The 13,474-nt window shown below is 33.0% G+C and overlaps 1 protein-coding gene across 5 annotated transcripts in view; it reads left to right on the top strand.

Moving 5' to 3' along the window:
* TMEM161B (transmembrane protein 161B) overlaps positions 1-10,948 on the top strand; it is a 69,518-nt gene extending 58,570 nt beyond the window's left edge. For all 5 annotated transcript variants that reach the window (XM_069492070.1, XM_069492069.1, XM_069492068.1 and 2 more), the window contains 6 exons: positions 223-283; positions 775-915; positions 3,563-3,676; positions 6,990-7,164; positions 8,231-8,327; positions 9,497-10,948. In XM_069492070.1, the coding sequence (XP_069348171.1) occupies positions 223-283; positions 775-915; positions 3,563-3,676; positions 6,990-7,164; positions 8,231-8,327; positions 9,497-9,774 (866 nt within the window). In that variant the 3' untranslated portion in view covers positions 9,775-10,948. The remainder of the gene's footprint in view (positions 1-222; positions 284-774; positions 916-3,562; positions 3,677-6,989; positions 7,165-8,230; positions 8,328-9,496) is intronic.
* Positions 10,949-13,474: the final 2,526 nt, after the last annotated feature.

Below are 13,474 nucleotides of genomic sequence, written 5' to 3'. Positions count from 1 at the left end.
TTTATGCACACTCATGGAATGTACAAATATCAAAGGGATGTTTTCAAAGACTGTTCCTGCTAATAACCAAATTTTATTGCATTATGGCATACTAATTAACACATGAAAGAGCTAAGCTAGTCACTTCAAAATTTAAGATGCTCTATTTTCTTGCATTTTATTTCCAAGGAAAGATTCTGTATTTTACCCCAGTGATAAGAGTAATCTCTTTTTTTTCTACAGGGTTTACAAATTTTTCAAACAGTGCGATGCAATTTCTTGAAAAGCAAGGTTTAGAATCTCAGTAAGTTTTTGGAAAATTAAGTATTTAAATTTTTAAATTTTCCATTTTTAATAAAGTAGTATCTACTATAAATGGTTGTTTTAAATCAGTGAAAAGACTTCTTTTTAAGTTGGATTGTCACTTCTAGAAACATCAGTACTCATAATATTTACAGCTGTGTAAAATTAGTATCTTTTATAGAATTCTTACATAGATTTGATCTTAATTCCTCTGCCTCCAGAAATTAAACTAAATGTATATCCAAATCATATATCAATTTTGTATTGAATATGTAAGTTGAGTTGTTATGACTGTGACTAAAATGATACCTGGTTTAGTTTACAGTTCACCAAGATCTATTATAGGTACTTGAGTACCAGCAGTCTTTTTGTAGCAACTTGTTTGTTTCACTCTTATTATTGTGATTTGTAAGGTAATTGATTAGAAGAAAGGAAACTCTTAAAATATTAATTATAAAAATTGATCAGCTTTTTTAAAAATTTTATTTTTAGGAGTCCTGTTTCAAAACTTACTTTCAAATTTTTCCTGGCTGTTTTCTGTTCACTCATTGGGGCTTTTTTGACATTTCCTGGATTACGGCTGGCTCAAATGCATCTGGATGCCCTGAATTTGGCAACAGAAAAAATTACACAGTAAGCGGAAAATGTACATAAGCACATGCAGATAAATATATGTTTTCCATCTTAATGAAGGTATATTATTGTAATGTAATCATAAATTATTGTATTGAAAATTAATAAATAACCATTTGATGTCACATTACTTTCTCTTTCAACTATCAGCAAGTTTCTTTTATTTGCTTCTAAATTTTGTCTTGTATTAAAATACACCACTGATTATGATTAAAATGAAAATACCCAAATTTATGTTAGTTCTTTTTAATTCAGATGGTTATGATACTGCAATCCCTACAACTGAACTGAGGACCTAAAGAAATTTCCCTTTAAAAAATTAGATCATTCTACTTAAGAATACTGATCTAAATTTATATAAATTTATTTAAATAACTTAATATCTCATTTTAAATATTTTAAAACATTTTACAACTAAAAGTTGTATATATAAGAGATGTTTGTTTCCCTGAAGTCATTGATCTACTTATTAGACTCTTGTTAAAATTATACATTATTTTATCGTGGGACTGCTAATATGGTACAAAGTTACATATTGTAGATTACTTTGAACTACCAGATTCTATTTTAGTTCTGAAATGGAGAAAATCGTACTGAATCTCTCCATATAGTTCAAAGCCCATTTACTATATTCTTTGTGGTTGTCATTGTCACAGATTTTTTGTTCATGTAAACATCTTGACAGAAAGGCAGGCTTATATCTACTTCAGCTCATATTCAGATCAAAGTTCCTGTCTCATCGTTTTGTTTTGCAGTGGAAGCCCAACTTGAGACTATTCCATTTTGATATGCGTATTTATAGTCATTAAGTTCTCTGGGTGATTGTATTTTCTAACATTTCTGCTCTTTAAAACCCTATTTTTAATGATGCCAGTTCTTTCACATTCCCTTTTACCTGTGTCATTTTCCTTTAATTTAATTTTGACAGCCTTTTTTTCACCTCACCTCCATTTTTCTATGTACTCTTTGTGCGTATGTTTACTTATTCTCACCTCCCACTACACACTCCTTTCCTCTTTTTTCCCCTCCTTTTACTCAGCATGCTTTTGGCTACATCCTGCCTTTCTCCCACCACCCGTCTCTCTAATGGCTTCTTTTAAAACAAAACCTGGTTCTCCCCCTCTTCTCTACACACACACTTCAGTCCACTAACCCCAGTGTTATGATTTAAATAAGCTGAAAAGGGTGGGTGGAGGGGAGCCCTTCACAAGCTACTGAAACCGCTGTGGGCTGCTCCTTGATACTAGAGTGTTCCCTAGCAACACTGCATACCTAATACTGCTTCTTTCTTCCCCCACATCTGATGGTTTACCCAGGCTGTGGGATGAAAGAATCACTTTATAAAAACATTTAAAGCATTTAGTAGTGGTTGGTGGGGGGGTCCTTTTAGTGTCCTTTTCAGTAAAATGTGGCTTCTTTTTAAGATTTTTTTCCCTTGGAGACTTGGGATTTTATTTTATTTTCAGTTTATTGTAGCCCCTCATTGTGTTGTAGCACTCTGCCTTGATACAAGGGTATGGGCAAGCTAGTTCTGTTACGAGAATAACATGACTGGCACAAAGAGCAGCATTCTGTTCACCCCCTGTGGCCAGGCACTAGGACCTATTTTAATATTAGAGGTTAGAACCAGAGTTCCGCCTTTCCCCTGGCAGGTGTTTATGGCCTCCTGACTCTGCTCTGTTTGCTCACACATCACTGTCTCTTGCCTATGTAGTGATACTTTAAAATGTGTATGTTTGTATGTGTATTTTTAATCCTCCAGTTTAGCCCTTAAGTGTGGTTGGTAATGAAAGCAGTACATGGTAATAAAATAATCTGAAGAATTTGCCTTTTTTCTAAAATAAGAAAAATTTTTATCAGCCATCTGTCTCTGTAGATTACAAACTTGAACAATTAACAGTGAAATTATGGCTCAGGCCTGAAACCCTTTGCTGTGTTAGGTATATTGCCTTGTCAAGGGTAATGTAAATTTTCTTCATATATATAGGATGAGTAAATTAATTTCAGGTATGTTCATAATAGTTGAAAAAGAAATAAAAATGTGGAATCACTTATGAGATTAACAATGTAATTTAAACATGATAATGATCATTACATATTGAAAGATTCCTCAGTTTACAAGTTGTTGCAGTAGGTTCCTTCTGCCACATGCCTTCTAGTGTTATGGAACTAGCTAATCACTGTCGTTTACTTGTAGATAATGAGCAGGCACTTTGTTTCAGTTGACTCTACCATTCTGAAAATCCATTAGATTCATTGACTCTCTAAAGTTAGAGAATCATTAAAATACCTGTTTATTGAATCGGGGATTTAGTATAGGATTATTAAAGAATATTAGAATAGAAATGAGCAAATCTGGATTTTAGTCCTAGATCTGCCCCTAACCTGTTATATTGTCATGAGCAAGTCTTTAACTTTCCTGGATCTAAATGTTCTCATCTAAAAAATTAAGATAATGATATAATTTTTCATGGGCTCAAATCAGTGTTAAATGATGATGATAACTATAAAATAATGATGACAGTAGTACTATACTGTAAAATACAGCAAATAGTTCCTGCTTTCATTTTAGTAAGAGTCAAATTTCTGTAGTTCATTAGCACATGTTGTTTCTAGATTTTTATGTTTATTTCTTACGTACTTTCAGAACATTACTTCATATCAACTTCTTGGCACCTTTATTTATGGTTCTGCTTTGGGTAAAACCAATCACCAAAGACTACATTATGAACCCACCACTGGGTAAAGAAAATGTCCCTTTGTAAGTATGGGTATTTGAGGGCTAATTTTCATTTCATTATATAATCAAAATTGTTTTCCTAAATGTTATTTGTAAAGTTCTTAAATGATAAATTAGGACACTGTATTTTTCAAACATCAATAGAAATGCTAATGGATGTGATATAAAATTAAAGCTACAGGCCATCATTTAACCTTGTTGTGATCTTTGTTAATGAATGTTAATGATTATTACCTTGCACTAATATTATCTTGTGTACTTGTAAGTTTTTTCTTTTCTTAATGTTCAATTGTTGTCATCTGACATTTTTCTGTTGTCATTGTGCCTATTGTTTAGATACCTTCTGCAGTTCTTTTATATTTTTTAATTGTGAAAATTATGGAGGAAAAAAGGATAGCATAAAGGGAAACTCATATATTCATCCCCTGTATTTAACAGTTGTTAACATTTTCCATATTTCATTAATTTTGGGGTTTTGTTTTTTGATGAAGTATTTTTCAATTAAATTAGAGACATAATTTTACCCCTAAGTACTTTAATTTGCATCTCTAAAAATTATATTTTTTTACATAACAATATTATCACATGTAAGAAAATTAAAAATAATGACTTAACATTATTATCTAATACTAGTTCATATTTCTCCAGTTAGGCAACTATATTTTAACAGAAGAAGATGGCAAGGAAGCATAGAAATAATTTATTAATAGGCATTAATAACTGTACTTGATCTGTTAACACATTAGCCTTGTGGAACTATGTTAGAGTATTAGAACGATTCAGACACAGGTGGTTCAAACTCCAGCTCTGTCACTCACTAAAACTGTCAGTTGAGGTAGATATTTAACTTCTCTGAGCCTCTGTTTCCCCATCTGGAAAATGAAGATAATAGTATCTACCTCACAAGGTTATCATTGGAATTAAATGCAAGAACACATGTAATGCAACCAGCTGGAAGTAAGTGCTTAATAAATATTCCTTTCACTGCTTTGCCTCATCAAAATTAAAGTAGAAAAGCTTGACTAGTCATTGATTCCATGGTGCATATTTTATGTACTTCTTTTAGATCCGGGTTACAAATTCATTTGTTTTGGAATATATAATCAGTGATGACTATGACAGTTGTTTGTTTGTTTGTTTACAGTTAATTCTTTTGAACTAGGGAAATATTCACTGAAAAAGCAATATTTTTTCCCCACACAACTAAACCTTAATGGTAATTTTAACTTGACAGATACCCTAAGTATTTAAATGTAATCCTAAGGATCATAGGTTTCTAGACAAAATCTCAGAGGAACATCTAATTATGTCTTTGATGCTAAGAATTCCTAATCCTTCCTTTAAATTTGGTCATAGAAATTGGATTTCATATTTCTGTAATTATGTTCTCTGATTTTATATTGACCTTAGTTAAATTGAGAAAACAAGGAAAGTAGTATTTATGACATACCAGTTATTATGCTAGGTATTGATTCTTTACATATTTTATAAATTATTTTTACAATAATTGTCTATTGTGGTTGCTCTTCTCATCCCATTTTAGAGATGAAATAACAGACTCAGAGTTTAAATAATTTGGCTAAGGTTATTCAGCCATATTTGGTATACATAAAACATTTGGTGGTTTATATACTTCCCACTTTCAGCCTGACTAAACTTTGCATGGATTTATTAGTAGTGAATACTTAATGGAAATGGGAATAAGGAGCTTTCCTCTGGGTGTATATTAAATTATAGGAAAAATGTTGCTCATAATGAAGACTTGAGGTCCTCTTCCTATAGTTTTCTTCCCTCTTTGACCCCATCCATATTTTTGACCTGTTGCATAAACAGGTGAAACAAAATTGTACACTTTCATGTCTTCTCTGCCCTTCCTGTTTCTTGTATTATTCTTCAACATTATTTCCCCAGCTTTTAGTTTAGTTTCTTTCCTAGGTGCTTGCCACTGGACAGAGGTTGGGGTGATAATAGAACCTTTTTGAGGGAGAAGTATTATCAGGTTTTTTTCAAAAAGTCTTTTCCCATGTATTCTTTATATGTATGTATTCCACCCTCATGTTCTTTTTTTTTTTTTTTTGAGACAGAGTCTCACTCTGTTGCCCAGGCTAGAGTGAGTGCCGTGGCGTCAGCCTAGCTCACAGCAACCTCAAACTCCTGGGCTCAAGCGATCCTCCTGTCTCAGCCTCCCGAGTAGCTGGGACTACAGGCATGCACCACCATGCCCGGCTAATTTTTTCTATATATATTTTTAGCTGTCCATATAATTTCTTTCTATTTTTAGAGGTGGGGTCTCGCTCTTGCTCAGGCTGGTCTCGAACTCCTGAGCTCAAACGATCCGCCCACCTCAGCCTCCCAGAGAGCTAGGATTACAGGCGTGAGCCACCGCGCCCGGCCACCCTCATGTTCTTAAGAATTTCAGGGAGACCGGGTCCCTGCTAAGTTCCAGGTCCTATCTGGCAGAGCAGTCTACATTTCAAGAGTCATATTAAGTGCCTGATATGTGCTGGAGATTATACTAAATGCCAGGGGTAATCTAGTCATTACTTTCAAATTACTCACAATGTAGTCTTTTATCAGAGGAAAAACCATGGTCTTTTATGAACATTAAACCCCAAAAAGATTTCAGAAGTTGATTTTATTTTCTTTCTAAACCCTTTAAGGAGCCCTTACCAGTGATCTAGTTTCTGAAAAGATGTCCTAAGGGCACATCTTTTCTCTTGGAATCCTCACCTTAGCCTTGAGGAATTGCTGAGAACTGAGCCAGCTTCGGCACGTAGCAGGTTAAGTAAATTGTAGAGGAATCTGAGGCATCAGATTTCTTCATAATGTGTCAGAATTTTTATTAATAATTTTCCCATGGTCCCAGTTAGAAACTCAGCAAAGTGAAGATCTCATCCAAATATGTATATAATCAGACAAAACTGTAGCCAATGATAGGTCATTAACTTGATTAGTTTCACAGGCAATCCCTGTGGTTTTCTTGTTTCTTTCCCCTAGTCTCTAGTTTAAGAGCACCCAACTTCTGTTTTCATGTCACAGCCAATTTTTCTTCCGTAGAGGAGGGTAGATAGAGAAAATGATCCCAAGTATTTCTCTACTTTTTTCTTCTAGATATGTTGCTTCTTATACTTTTGTGATACATTTATCTATCTAGTTCTATTATATAAGTGAAAGTATTGTATAGATAAGTCTATGGCAGAGTGGGATTCTTTTAGGTCTCCAACTGTAGCTAAGAGTAGATTTCTTATATCTTATATGGTGAACATTAATATATAACTAGCATGCTAGCATATTGTGGTCTTTGAGAGCACCATATCAACTTTTTGATCTGTAGAATGACAGAAGCTACATTCGATACTCTGCGACTCTGGCTAATAATCCTGCTGTGTGCTTTACGGTTGGCCATGATGCGTAGTCACCTGCAAGCTTATTTAAACTTAGCCCAGAAATGTGTGGATCAGATGAAAAAAGAAGCAGGGCGAATAAGTACAGTTGAGCTACAGAAAATGGTAAGTTTTATACCATAGTCAAAATGAAAAATAGCAAAATCTGTGTTGTTAAAAAAAAAATTGGTTTCCCTTAATAGACAATAATTAATGTTTTAACATATAGTATTCTTGTTGTAAATAAACTGAATAATCTAAAACTTGACATATCAAAGAGACCTTGATCTGATTTTGGTGCTAAGTGAAGAAAGGGTCTCAATTCCTCTTCCTGCCTTAAGTGCTTTAAGAGGGATACAGTTGGGCGGTACAAAGCTGTGGTGTGCCTACCATTGCTAAAAGGCACTCTTCTAATTGTTTTCAAAGACATAAATTGTTCAGACCTTATGGCTTAAAGGATAGGAAATACTAGTGATTAAATTTACTTCTTTTAATTCCATGTACTTGAAAGTGAAATATAAGTATTTAACTTAATGAGGATTCCAGAGAAGGAAAGGGATAGGAATCCATCCACTGTTATAATAGAACTATAACCTGATCATGTCTTTTTTAGAGATTTGATGGTGAGTTACCTGTTTTTGATTCACTTCCATGGTCAGGGGCATTTGTCAAGATTTAAAAACTTTTTTTGTTTCACCTTTCATGTATTTTTACATTGTTCATATTTGACTTCAATCAAATGTGTTCATGTAGAATGGGGATTTAATATTTATTTATGAAGAGTTTATGCTCATATATGATGTCTACTATAGTTTATAGATCTTACAGATTTAAGCATTTTGTTGTTGAGATGAAAGTGAATATATACCATTTGAATTTTAATGATTAATTTCTATGTATACAGAACTAATATATACATATATATTAATTTCCGTGTATAAAGAACTAATTTTATGGAATCTATTTTAATATTCTCACATGTTAATAACTTACTTTTCAAACTGGGCGTTTCTGAAGTCAGTTTTCAGAAAGGGGACATTTATAATGAAGCGCAAACTTACTAACATTTAGTTTCCTTCTCATGAAAGGATTGCTTATCTCTTAAGCATTCCAGTTTGACAATTACATGAAAATTTAATTCACTCATAACATGTCAGCTGTATTAGATACTTAAGAATATTGTTGGTTGCAGGTGGCTCGAGTCTTTTATTACCTTTGTGTCATTGCACTGCAGTATGTGGCACCTCTGGTAATGCTGCTTCACACAACTCTGCTTTTGAAAACATTAGGTAGGCATGCCCTGACAACTGGGAAACATCTTTTACTTTCTACCTATAATTAATAATACTTTTTGTTACCTACAAAGGAGTACGCCTCTTAAAATCGTTTCTCTCTTTAAAAGTTTTAAAAAGCATGACAAAGTTTTAGCTGCAGAAATTGATTGATAATCTTGATTTTAAAAACTGAGGCCCATGTGGTTTTATAACTTTGTGCTTTATAAGAATTGTTTACTAAAGGTTAATTTCTAAATTTATCAAGTAAACTTGAGTGAACACTGTTGACCTTAGTTACTTTTGTGTTATAAGAGGATGATTTAAGGTTTTGTTAGTGCCTAATATTTAAATTATTGCAATTTTGCTTGTAAATTTACATAAATTACAGAGTCATCTGGTGAATTCTATTTTAGATAACTTATGTTGTGAGGGTAAAGATTTCTCTGTGAAAAAATAAAGTTCTTCTACAGGTCTCTTCACTAAGCTATCAAGTCCCTGTGTGGTGTTATTGAAGAACTGTTATTGCACTGATCATTTCCCCTGGCTTAGATCAGGCAGTCTGCTATGTGGGGTTTTAAGAAGCCCAAAGGAACTAACAGTATTATTTAGGTGGGCTCAGTAGCTACCATAGATATAATGATAGGCATAAATGCCCTTTGGGAATCTAAGGAACGTAAAGGGATAGATAGCTCGATTGTAAATTATGTGACTCATATTCTATCCAATGTAGGAAAGTATATGATGAAAAAAATTTCTGGAAGTTATTAATAGTTTCTCACATTGAAATTATAGATAGTTTCTGAGAAAGAAATTTATTCTGATATTCTAGAGGTAGAAAAGATTTCTCAGAAGCTACTGAATCGTTCCCTGTAACTCCAGTAGAGGTAGTTGATTCATGTCTTGTACAAGGAAAAAATTATTTTTATTATTTGACTATATTTTAGTGCAGTTAATTAAAAGTATATCATACTTCTTGCTTTTATGTGTACCTTTACTGATGAGGCCAGATAATTTTTTAAGAATATAGAATAAGATTATTATTTTACTCTTTTTTGAACATAAAATGAGGTACTATGTCACTAAACTTCTTGTTAATTTCAAATATAGGCTAAAGAATTGTTTTTTCAATATAAAGCTTTGGATTAGTGACTTTTCAAGTTATATTTGTGTCTTGAATTTTCTAGGTAATCATTCCTGGGGGATTTATCCAGAATCTCTGTCTACCTTGCCAGTGGATAATAGCCTACCCTCCAATTCTGTTTACTCTGAATTACCATCTGCCGATGGGAAGATGAAGGTAACTGTTACACAAATAACAGTGGCACTGAGCAGCTTAAAAAATATTTTTACTCCTCTCCTTTTTCGAGGACTTCTATCTTTTCTGACCTGGTGGATTGCAGCTTGCCTCTTTTCTACAAGCCTTTTTGGGCTTTTCTATCACCAGTATCTGACTGTGGCGTGAATCTCAGTTAACAAAAAGGATATACAAGTCTTACTTTAAATTCAAATACTTGTGCCCTTGAAGGGCTGACGAAAACCAGAAGAAAGCAAATACAAAGAAAAAAAAGAACATATCAAAATATCTTATTTTAAATGTTTCCTCTGTATTCTCAGGGTGAATTACTGTTATAATATTTAAAATCACAGAATAGATTGTTCACTGTTACACTGTGGCATTGGAATTTTAACTCTTTGTATTCACTGATGTGAGAGGGCCATATACAAGGGTAATACTTATAATTACCTTGGTTTACAGAAACCTCCAGCAGTCTTCTTTGAAACATCTCATATGACTCCAGTTATTGACTGATTGTGCTTAATGGTATTGAGGTACTGTTAATAGTCATAGTGGTTACCTATAGAACAGTCTTCAACCTGAGCCATGTTTTAGGGGAGGGAAAAGAGCTAAAGTCACTTCTGTTGGTAATATATCAGTTACTGTTCAAACAACAACAGTAAAATCCAACAGAAAGAAAGAGATTGCTACTGTATATTACAGTAAAGAAAGCTGCATAGTTATTTTAAATTTAATGGAAATGTACATGCTGAATATCTACAAGTACCGCTGCTTGAGAGTAGCAAGATGTTGTTTTAAAATGTATACTACCCAACTTGAGAGTTCTTTTTAAATGATAGGCCATATAACATCTGCAATCTTGCTGTTAGGTTTGGCCTGTCATATTTTATTTTATTCTATGATCCTGAATAGTTCATTTTAATAGTCTAAAAATATTTATCAATATTGATCAGACTTTTAAAAAATTACTTTGTAATCCTGCTGACTACCTGTATGTATTGTATATATATTATATATTAAACATATAATATATTGAGATTTTAAAAGATGAAAATATTGAATTCTTATAATATTTTACGTTGCTGAATGTATGTCAAAAAGTGATTTGAATGAGATGTAGTTGTATCTAGAAATTTTATTTGTTTTTGGAATGAGATTAAAATACATTTTGAAAGTTCAGCAGAGCAAGCAGTTTCTTTATGTTGCCTATGTGTGAAAATACTTAAAGTTTTATGGATGCTTAGGTGATTTCTCCCAAATTATAATTCTTTTTCTGTCATTTCGAAAAATCAGAATCTTTCTCTCTCTAACCAAGTCTACAGATATCATATATACCCTTGTTAAATGGTACTTGTTTTAAATTTGTAGTCTCTAGAATTAGAAATATTAAGTTTTATTTTATTACTGGCCAAAATTGAGGAATTTTGAATGAAACACTCAAGTGAAATGGGGGGAAAAAAAGAGTAAAGTTCCTTTTGATGCTTTTTATTTCTGAAGATCAAAATGAAGGGTTAAGATTGCAAAGTGAATGACTACAAGAGATAAGCAAAGTTTTTCTTTCTGGTTTTAACAAATAAATTTTTTACATATAACTCTCTTGGGAGGCTATATATATATTTCAGTGCTGTTAGCACTATTGAAAACAAGTTTGAAACCCATTTTGGAATTACTGTCAAGGCTTAAGCTTCACAATCACTTAAAAAACTTTAAGACACCAAATTCCTGTCTTTTGTGTAGATTTAAATATTTTTAAAATAGCTGGTATTTTAAAAGACTGAGTAATAAGTGCTTAAACTGGAGAAACTCTGATGGAAATGAATATATAGCCTAATGATATTTCATGTGTATTTCCAGAAGAAGCAGTTCAAATATATTTCGAGTTACATCAGCATCACCACCAAAATAAGTGTGTATCTTACAAAAAGATGATACCAAAGTTTTACTTTTATTTTGTATGTGAAAGTTCTCACATGTTGGACTTGAAAAGAATCTCACCTGGTATTTATAACCACTCTTACCCAAGAGCTACATTTAAAAAATTAACGTTATTCTTTTGAGTTTCAAAGATTGTACAGTGGAGTAATTACAGGGGAAAGGCATAGAAATCATTATGTGATGAAACAACATGTATTTCTAAAATTCTGTTGATTCACTCTTTTAAAACTTGAACCTCTACGTAAGTAAACTGTGAACTTGGGCAAACTGCACGTTATTTTAAAGTAACAGATTTGGTTTAGGTTTAGGGTTTTTTTGGCCTTTTGAAACAAATTTGAATTGGTTTATGTACACATTTTGTCTTTGAACCAAGAGTTATCTTCTTTAAGTGCAAAAGTTTGTACTTCATGTAAACCAAAGTAATATTTTAATTTCCCTAAATTAGACCAGTAGAGTTCTTTTATTTTTTATATTGGACTCTAGTCAATATAATATGCTTCAAAGTTCAGGTATTTTAATTATGTATGTTTGCCACATTAAGTAGAAACCCTTATAATCTTGCTTTATATTAATATGATTTGTAGAATTTTATTTGACAATTTATTGACTCCTCTACACCCCCCTAAACTCCCTGCCTGTTGCACTGTCTATAAATCAGAGCTGTATTTCCCCTCCTACCCCTGTTGATTTGTCTGAAATGAAAAGCACATAATTTTATCTTAATATCTGTGTACATTTGCATTATCTTTGGTATTTCCCCCAGAATTCCAGTTACTGTATATAAAATGACCAATGCATGCAAAAAGAATGGGCTCATTGTCTTATTGTTTCTGATATAAATATAGTTGGTAAAATAGTGACATTTCTTCTTGAGTTATGATTCGGAAGAGATATTCATCTATTAATGGAATTGGCAGGTCCAGGAAGCAATAAATAGAATTCATTATGAAATCTGTAATTGGAACTTCACTGGATAGATTTTATTCTTTCAAATGAAAGATTAAATTCTCAGTATTGCGAAGCATAAGAGCTCAACATTCTCTAAATTCATACATACTTTCTGAGCCATCACATAAATGAAAATGGTTTATCAAAGTATATGACTCCATTCAGCAAAATAAAACTAAGTGATTTTTGAATGCAGATTATCCTGTGTCTTCACAGAGCTTTAGGTGGCTTAAAGAATCAGATTTAAACACACTTAAAATACTAGAGCTTGAACCCAGTGTCTCAAATAGTTGTATAGTCTCATCTTTTAACTTCTACCCATCTCTTTATGTCCATACCCTGGCTTTGTAGCTGAGCTTGGTTATAAGCCATGAAAACTCTGACACGGACACTAAGGATGATCAGAAGTCTAATGTCAACTTTTCCCGTCTTTGAAGCGATAAACATTTTCACTTATTTTTGTTTTCTTCCTAAGAAAAAAGAAAAACAAAGTATAGCCTTTTCATATATTTTTTCCTGTTACCATTCGCCCCCCCCCCCTTTTTTTTTAGCTACAAATTATTTATGGTGGATAAGCTTATTTCTAATGGGTCAGAGATTCTGTATTTTTCCATATTTTTTTGTGAGACTGAGTCTCACTCTGTCACCCAAGCTACAGTGCAGTGGTGTCATCACAGTTCACTGCAACCTCCAACTCCTGGGCTCAAGTGATCCCCCTACCTCAGCTTCCACCACGCCCATCTAATTTTTCTATTTTTTGTAGAGACTGGGTCTCTTTTTTGCTCAGGCTGGTCTCAAACTCCTGACCTAAAGCAATCCTCCTGCCTTGGCCTCTCAGAGTGCTAGGATTACAGGTGTGAGCCACTGCACCCAGCCTTCCATCTTATTTTTTATTTTTCTTTTTTTTAACCCTGTATCTCCCTACCTAGGGTTGCTTCTCTCTTTACTCTCATTTGGCAAAAGGAAATTTATTTTCTTAAGT

The sequence above is a fragment of the Eulemur rufifrons genome, chromosome 17 (assembly GCF_041146395.1).
Source record: "Eulemur rufifrons isolate Redbay chromosome 17, OSU_ERuf_1, whole genome shotgun sequence".
In the NCBI taxonomy this organism is placed as follows: domain Eukaryota; kingdom Metazoa; phylum Chordata; class Mammalia; order Primates; family Lemuridae; genus Eulemur; species Eulemur rufifrons.
The sequence above is the reverse complement of the archived record's forward strand: the minus strand, read 5'-3'. Positions and strand labels throughout refer to the sequence as shown.